General features: G+C 34.6%; 1 protein-coding gene across 12 annotated transcripts in view; it reads left to right on the forward strand.

The window, feature by feature from the left end:
• REV3L (REV3 like, DNA directed polymerase zeta catalytic subunit) overlaps window positions 1–8,726 on the forward strand; it is a 229,754-nt gene extending 221,028 nt beyond the window's left edge. For 11 of the 12 annotated variants that reach the window (XM_037843748.1, XM_037843746.1, XM_037843749.1 and 8 more), the window contains 4 exons: window positions 23–213; window positions 891–1,137; window positions 2,625–2,834; window positions 7,855–7,995. In XM_037843748.1, coding sequence (XP_037699676.1) covers window positions 23–213; window positions 891–1,137; window positions 2,625–2,834; window positions 7,855–7,995 — 789 coding nt within the window. Of the gene's footprint in view, window positions 1–22; window positions 214–890; window positions 1,138–2,624; window positions 2,835–7,854 lie in introns of all 12 variants that reach the window. The other variant, XM_037843747.1, reaches the window with a different exon arrangement.
• The last annotated feature ends 679 nt before the right edge of the window (window positions 8,727–9,405 follow it).

Below are 9,405 nucleotides of genomic sequence, written 5' to 3' on the forward strand. Positions count from 1 at the left end.
TTTTTTTTTTTTTTTTTTAAAGATACTTGAGTGTTCTCTAAAGCTGCTATTTGAAACAAGAGATATAAGTCTAATTAAACAGTATGTTCAGCGACAATGTATGAAGCTTCTGGAAGGAAAGGCCAGCATGCAAGATTTTATCTTTGCCAAGGAATACAGAGGAAGTTCCTCTTATAAACCTGGAGCTTGTGTGCCAGCCCTTGAACTTACAAGGTAATGATGTGCACAGTATCACAACACTCAAACCTAACAGGTATGGTCCTTGAGTTCTACACAGGGTCAGCCTAAGTGAAAAGACACCTCATCCACAGACACAATAGTTTCTTCACCAAGCCTCCTGGAAAGTAAATGGTTGCTCCCCTATACTTTGAAAGCTCTGAAGAGGAAGAAACAACTCCTCTTCTAGACTTCCCTTAGGAAACTAAATACTATAAAATTGTGCTCTGATACAGAACTTGAGTCATTTGTTTTTTTCCCACATGAAAATTGCTAGGTAGGCCATAATATTGGTGCACCAAAAAGCACTTAGATGATGATATTCTGGAACTGGATAATCTATCCAGCTCAATTATCTCTTACTTTTTATCTTTAATTTATAATAGTTCTTACCGTTAGGGAATGAAAAACCATCTGAAGCTAGTTGCTAGCTGCCAACTCATATAATATGTTCTAAGTAGCAGTGATTTACAGAGTAAGTTTCGACTCTTAAAGCTTATCCAGCTGGTGCCAACTAAGTGAAACGTATGTAGTTCTCAAAGCAGTTATACTCTTAACTTGAAGGTACCCCTGGTAGATTTCCCAAGGTTTCATTACTGTTTAATTTGCATTTAATTTGCTGGAAAGATGCCTTCCGTGATAGTCTTTCTGTATTTTATTTTGGATTTAAATAGGAAAATGCTTACTTATGACCGGCGCTCAGAGCCTCGAGTTGGGGAGCGAGTGCCATACGTCATCATTTATGGTACCCCCGGCGTGCCACTTATTCAGCTAGTGAGGCGCCCAGTAGAAGTCCTGCAGGACCCAACTCTGAGACTGAATGCCACTTACTATATCACCAAGCAAATCCTTCCACCCCTGGCAAGAATTTTCTCACTTATTGGTATTGATGTCTTCAACTGGTATCATGAATTACCAAGGGTAAGCTTGCTAAGTAGTACCTGTGCTATACAACAGAGGGATTTTACTTAAATTTTCAGTAAACTAAAGATTTTAGTTACATGCTGTGAGAAGCAAAGCAGATGCTGTTAACCTACACTGGCAAAGACACCATGCTCTCCTGGTTTTTAAAAGAGAAACTTTTATGTTTTTGACAAACACCTTCTCAGCTTCTTTCAGGTTGGCTGCATTATAGAAATATTAAAATAAATCCCACACTATTTCAGTGGTAAACACTTAACCACAAAATAACTCAGAATAAACCAGCTCATGGAAAATAAATGGAGAGCAAAACTTCCTTCAAAATTGGCATTTTAGAAATTATGCTATCTACTAGACATAGTCCTGAAAAAACCAAAGTAAAGAAATAATTTTAAAATAGCATTGTTCTAAAGTAAAACATGCAATGTGGAATCTTAGCAAAGAAGGCATAGTTCGTTTGAATTCTTCTTACTTAGTTTACTCACTAGAAGCTTGAAGGATCAGTATTTGATTCTGAAATAACCTAGGATACATGTTTCTATGAAAGTAGGAGTTTTTACCTACTGATGCCATTTTAGATCTGCTCAGTCATTTGCTGTTATCTCACGCTATGAAAGACAGATGGTAATTCAGGCAAACTGATAAAGAAAAGTTGATAGTTAAGTGCTTCCTCAGTAAGCAGTATGACCTAAAGGAAGAGAGTAAGCTAGAAAACAGGTTGACGCAGTGCTTCAGAGAATTTGTGCTGGCTGGCATCTGTAATGCCATATCCTGGTTCTAAACCAAGCAGCTCAGGTTTTTTAAATTACTGTCTTTCAGTTCATGACCAGCAAGAATGTTAAATCAGTGGCATTTATAAGAGACTGAAATAATAACTTTTATACAAAGCGATTTATAAGACACCAGGAGAATATGCCAAGGATTGTAATAATAATAGTATGATGTTATTTCAGTATTAAAAAAATACCAGAAGATAAGTCTATGAAACCAGTATTAACTTCAAATGATGTGTTCTTAGGTGACATGTATTTAATTGTTTGAATTTTGCATCCTGCTGCCTAACAAATAATCTGTAAGTTGTATAGGTTTTTAACCTTCCATTTGCCCTGTTTCCATGGCCCAACTTGTATACCCTTAAACAGTATCCACTCTCAACCTGAGTTTCTTCCATTAACCTCTGCCTTGTGTGGTCTTATACAGCTATATATTTCAACCAAAATATGGAGTGGCAGGAGACCTTTTTTTCCCCCAAAATATACCCCAAAACCCAATATATCTGAAGATATTAAGATATAAGTTCCATGAGAGTAAGGACTTTGTTCATTTCATAGCCCAGTGTCTAGAACATTATCTGACACATAGTAGGTACTCAGTATTTGTTGAATGAATGAATAAATGAAATAATGTGTAGTAAACTAATTAGCATGAGAATTGCAGCTCTTCTGTGAAGCTGGGTCAAACTTATTTCTGAATTGATGTTTTTATAGATCCAGAAAACCACCAGCGCCTCTCGAAAAGAAACTGAAGGGCGGAAAAGCACCATTTCACAATATTTCACTACCTTACACTGTCCTGTATGTGATGACCTGACTCAGCATGGCATCTGTAGTAAATGTCGGAGCCAACCTCAGCAGGTTGCAGTCATCCTCAACCAAGAAATTCGAGAGTTAGAACGTAAACAGGAGCAACTTGTAAAGGTATGACCTTGTTCACTAGAATTCTTCAGGGAATTACAATAAAGTCTTGAGGTGTAGTATGAAAAAAGTGGAGTGAGGGTTCTACACTGATAAGCTTCTTAAAATCTCAAAAATTCCATAACTGAAGTATTTAAAATGGCTTAATTTGTTTTATAATTTATTGTGGGTTTTTTTTTTGTTTTCATGGAATACTGTATTGGGTTTAGGAAAACCTAGAACTAGAATGTTCATTCATCCAGTTTTTTATATAATAGTATTTTAAAAAAGAAAAGAAAAAATCCCTTACTTTTGTCTACACTTAGCATTCTTACAAAAATCTGCTTTTACTAGAAAATTGCTTGTAAACTGAAAGTTTGTATCTCTGAGTCCCGATAGACATTAATAGTTACGTTGTTGAGTCTTACTATATGCTAGAAACTGTTCTAGGCAGATGAGTAAACTGACATAGAGAGGTTAAGTAATTTACCCATGTTACACAGCAAATAAGTGGCAGAGCTGAGATATAAACAAAATGCAGAGATGGTTTTTCAAATGCAGGAATTCTAGCAGAAAAACAGAAACCTCTTGAAGTACATTGGAAGATGAAATCTAAAGAAAAATTATCATAGCATAGTACATTGTTTAAGAAACAAGGAAGTGTATTTCTTGACAGAATGATTTTATCATATATCATCATATTTTACATTTTTAATTTAGAGGCTACAGAAGGACAGTTTTGGCATTTGGTTTGGTTTTAGAAGAACAATACATAAAGTTATCAAAACATTTTAAAAACCAACCATATAATTGAGAGGCAAAATGATTTAGTGGAAAGTGAATCAAGCTAATAGTAAAGGCATCAGGATTTTTGTCTAGACTTCATAAAATTGGGCAAGTCCTTTGGCTTCAGTTTTGTCAAGTATAAAATGAATAAATTGACTAGGTATTCTTTCTAAGGTCCCATCTAGTGCTAGCATTCTAAATTCTCTTATACAATGGTGAACAAGCTTTTGAACCAAGACAGAGTATAAATCCACAGCTTCTTAGTAGGTAAACTTAGCTGCCCACAGCTATTTCTTCTGCATAATTTTAGCCGCTGCAGAAAATCCTTAACAATAGAGTGTAGAACCAGCTATCCTGAATACATTAATCAGATTCATTAAGGATGGGTGGGATCTAAAAGGTACAATAATTCTGATGCAACCACAGTGTCCCAGCTTGTTGAAATAAGTTGGCTCTTTCCTCTCCCCATCCAATCTCCTAAATAGCTCTTTAAAATGTTCACTTTTAACCTTCCCTTCTATTAATCATCCTAGTCCAGATCCCCATTATCTCTTGTCTAAACTCCTGTAATAGCCTCCTAACCTGTCTCCCGATCTCCAGTTTTGCTCTCATCCTATCTATTCTCAACACTAGCTAGAATGCTCTTTTAAAAGGATAAATCTGGTTCTATTACTCCCTCTCAGAGAAAATTTCAGCTCGTTAGCATGGTTTACAAGGCTTTTTCCGTTCTGGCCCCTATCTCTACCTTGCTATCACCATTTCTTTCCCTTCTCCCTGGCACACTAAACCCTCCATAGATTCTATACTGAACTTCTTCAATGGCCATGAATGTACCTTACTCTCTGCCACCTCTAAGGTTAAAGAAATACCCTGTTCCCTCACATGGAACACTTTCCTTTACCCCCACCAGTCATCTGAGAGGAATCAACTAAAACCACTAGACCGAATGGAGCCTGTGCTGCAGCAGGCTGCCTGTCCTAGCTGCCTCTGTGATGATGTGTGCATGTCTTCCCCACCAGCAGCAAGCGAGCCCTGACGGGCAGAGGCCCTGTCCCCTCTCACTGCCGAGGCTGTTGTGGTGTTCTGTATTTGGTGAATGAACAAATGAATTCCTGCCTGATGCACAATTAAGTAAGCAGTACATCACTGGAATTATTACCAACTGATTTGCAGCCCTTTTGTCCTAGTTTTGTGGTTCTAGTCAGTACAGCCACTGAAGTCACTGGTGCTCCCAGTTTCTATTTATTTCATGAGATGCTGCTATGATGGCAGCAACCAAATCTCATAGAAAATTCCCTTGTTGGCTTCTGGTACAAGGAGCAAACGTGAGCAGTACCTCCAGGGCCCACCCAGTTGGAGGCTGCGCATGGTCTGTTCCTTGACCTTCCTGGCTTCTGCCCTCAGCCACCAGGACAGCACTAGGTGGTGCCGTCAGGTTAACGAGAATCCCCTTTCAGTAGTAGGCATTATTTCTTAGAAATAGGTGGTGTAAAAGAAGTGATATTTACAAACAAAGATGGTTTATCATCCTCCAAGAGATATTTTTTAGTTTTTTTAAAAGAGAATTAAAATGTATACCTCCCATTCACTAAATTGTCCAGTAGAAATTTTCATAAAGCAGAAATTACAGGAGCTGTAATGAGAAACAGAAACATACAAATAACAGTGTATTTTAATACATATGTCTCAGGCCAAGACCAATCAAGTGGTCAGGAAATAAGATAATAATAGACCTATGACTATATATCAAATTTTGTGACCTAATACTAAAGAATACACCTTCTTTCCAAGTGTCCGTTTTTTTGTTTAAAAATTGGCCATATTTTAGTCTGTTAAGAAAGCTTCAATAAATTTCAAAAGGTAGAAATATTACATTTTAGCAATACAGTACTATAAAATTGTAATTAACAGAATGAGAAAACAAAATGATCTTCCTATTTGGAAATTTTAGCACTCGTTGAACAAGATGAAAACCCTACAGATCATATCCTAGAAAAGACCCCAGAGCTCAGAGAAAAATTTATCACCTTAAAACTTTTAATAACAAACATGAAAAAAATAGAAACAAATTAAGCATCTAACTGAAAATTTTTGAAATAAATAAGCTGAAGGAAAGCAAAAAGAATTAAATATTAAATCATATTTTTTGCAATGTCTGCTTCCTTATGAGATAAAAAGTAGATGTTCAGGTTGTGGCCTTTAAAGTTTCAAATATAAGCCTGAATCCAGCTATAATGCTCAGGGTTTAAATTACCAGTAAAGGATCTTGAAACTAAACATTGAGTTAAATTTAGCAAGGCAAGTAATTCCATCCTGGTTTATTTATCAGGCAAGCACAGAGAATGCTTAAATATTTATCAGTTTGTACTGGCACCTGAACATAGCTACAGTGCATAGGGTATAATACAGAAAATTCTATATTTGGGAATAGATTTGAGTCTCTTGGCAGAATCTAAGTAGAAAAAAAGCTTCATAGTAGAACCATATACTCAGACTAGAGCAGCTGAAGCACATATTTCTAAACAGTATGCATCTAGCACCATCACAGTATCAGATACAGTAAGTGTGCTCAGAAAAATGTGCTCTTCAATTGACTGGAAAGTATTGGAGCAGAGAACAAAAATTCATTGTTCTGTCACACATCTCTAAAATAGAATATCAGAGAATACACTAGAGTATATTTGATTTCTCTCTGAAAAGATAATCTAGTGTGTATTTGCATGGTTTCCCTTTTTTTTTTTTTTTTTTTTTTTTTGCGTCACTTGGGTACACTATTTCAAGTGAAAAACCAGTCCATTTTCTTGACTCTTTGGGTCCTCACTAATACTCTTTTTAAATTTGTGTTTTTCGTGTTGTGCAATCTTTTTTTTTTTTTTTTTTTAGTGATTTAAAAGGCTTTTTATTGTAATAAAAAAATTGCAAGGCATACTAAAAGCTGAAAAATTTACTTGACTGAATCCAATCAAATAATTCTCCATAACCTCAAAATAGGTAGAAATGACTTAAAAATTAAGGGCAATTGATAGGAATCATTTGGTGTCTGACAGATGAAGCAATATGCTTAAACAATATTTTGACCTTCTGGTTTCTAAAAACATAGAATGAATCATAATTTAACTTAGTGCTGTGGGGAAACAGGCTTTTAAAATATAGCTATTGATATAACAATCTCCTAAGTATACAGCAATTTATAAAAGATGAAATCAAAGGACTTCTAATAAATACACATCATTAGTTGCCAGGAGTACAGAAGATAACTACCATTGCTGTTTGATTAGGAGTCAAGAAGCATGACTTAGGCATCTACAGCCATTGCTATTCTCAGTGACCACCACTGATATTCAGGCACACACAGTACCTTTGGACATGAGCGTAAGAGTAACATAATTATAAAAATTCTAATATACTTGCCACTCAGTGCCTGACACATAGTAGGCTTTCAATAAATATTGATTAAATGAATAAAAGAATAAATAATGAATAAATGAATTAACACATATCCATATACACAGTCTTGTACAATCTCTTGTGTGCAGACACTGAACTATTGTTTAAAACCTGATAATTGTGTAAGACATTTTAATGCTTCTTCTCTTCGTAATAATTGCCATGTGATTTATTATTTTCCTTTAGATCAGATCTTATTTCATCAAAATTACAGGGAGCCTTAAAAAGTACAGATTCTTAGGCCTTCACACCCAGAGATTGAGTCATTGGTCTGGGATGGGTCTCAGGCATGAGTATGTTTTTAATTTCATGTATAGCCAGGGTTGAGAACCACTGCTCAACTACTACTTTCAAATTCACATCATTAGATTTTTTGTACTGGCATTAAAAAAAAACAATTTTAATGGGTAATGTTTTTTTTTAATTGGCACATAAAAAGATTAAGTACTTTGGAAAAAACTTTATAAATTATTTAAGAAACATTCTTTGGTACTTAGGTAGCTTATTACATAGATCTTAATATAATAGGTTTCTACTGTAAATGAAAGTTTATCTCAGGAGTGAAATGAATCCTTAGAGAATTTTGTACTCTTATGTTTTGTGAAATAATATCCATTAGAAAAGTTTCAGTGTAGGATGGGTTAGGCTTCTACGAGTTGATAATATATGAAATTTTCTGTAATGTATTATATGTCATATATCTGCCAGTAATCTGTGGTGGGGTCAGAAAAGAGAGATTATAAAAGTGTGTTGTTTACACATATACAGAGAAACTTTCCTGTTGTTTTATTTCTCTCTCTTGTACTTTCAGATATGCAAGAACTGTACAGGTTGCTTTGATCGACATATCCCGTGTGTTTCTCTGAACTGCCCAGTACTTTTCAAACTCTCTCGAGTAAATAGAGCATTATCTAAGGCACCATATCTCCGACAATTACTAGACCAGTTTTAAATTGTCAATATCACAGAATTATTCCAGGTGCTATTTTTTCAGTGTTTACCACTAAACTGTTGTGCATGGTGCTTTTTCAACTTTCATCAAGTCAAGAATGTTCATTGTCTGTCTATTATCTGAAGAATATGAGACTTTTATGCTAACTGAATTAAAATTGTACTTGATCTCTGAATAGCTCACTTCTTACAATGTACAAATCCCTCATTCTTTCACCTTTTTAACATTGTTTTATAATGCAGGTGTTGAATTTGCTCCAGTATGTGTAACATCTTGTAAATCCATTTGAGTAGATCATGTTTACTTCCCTGTGGAAGAAGCACTGAACCTCTTAAAGAAAGAAAAAAACGTGTTTTCCTTGGTCTGTATCAAGAAGTGTTACTTAGAGATACCCATTCACTTTATAATTTCAACTGCAAAATATTTTGTAAATATACTTTTTTTACTTTTCAAACAACTGAGTAAAATAATGTGCAATGAATTTTATACAGATGATTTTCAAGTTGTTTGGTATATTTCCTCTAGGTTTTGCTTGACTCAAAGTAGATTTGTTATTTTGATCAAACTGTGCAAACAATAGTACCATGTGTAGCATTTTGAAACATTATTTTCTAAAACCGCTGTCTTGCTTTTAGCTATTAATGGGGCATTGTGAGGAAATGTGCAAAGACATTTTTGTTACAAACCTGTGGGCCTGTTGCAATACTTTAAAAATAAAAAATTTTATTCCATTTTTGCTTGTTTTGTATAGACATTTCTATTGCTTCTAAATATGCTTAAAATATTTTCTTTCCTTATGTACTGTACAGTTAATCTTATTTGCCATCATCTTGAACACAAAATGTGTATTTAGAATATTTGTATAACTGTATAAAATGAAAAAGGAGATTATGTGGTCAGTGCATTGTTTTCTAAACTGGAAATCATTTTGTTTTAAAAGTTAATAATGGAAACCATATTAAAATTGAATAAAATATTAAATGTCAGTTTTTTTTCTTGCTATAAATGGAATTATCTTCACCTGTTTTATAAGCCTAAATTGGTTCATCTTACCCTATCCTTTTCTGAATTTTAATGAGGTAAATTAAACTCGTTATATCCTGGATGATGTTGCAATTCCTTTAAGAAAGCTTTAAGATTTAAAAAAAAAAAAAAAGCAAAATAGCCTAGGAAAAATTTAGCACTCATCCTTTTAGACAATGCACGTGCTAGTAAATCTTTGCTGTCCATTTTCATTTCATTTAGATATTTAATTAACCTTGAGGCCAGGACTTTCCAGAGGGAAAGCAAAAACTTTTCAAAATGTAAATGCATATTTCTTATTATAACATAGAAAGCTTGTGTGTTAATTCACTGGAAATAGGTCTTCCTTTGCCAGAACATGTACTTCCAAATACTGGAGGGGAGCGG

The sequence above is a fragment of the Choloepus didactylus genome, chromosome 7, assembly GCF_015220235.1.
Source record: "Choloepus didactylus isolate mChoDid1 chromosome 7, mChoDid1.pri, whole genome shotgun sequence".
NCBI classification, from domain to species: Eukaryota; Metazoa; Chordata; class Mammalia; order Pilosa; family Megalonychidae; genus Choloepus; species Choloepus didactylus.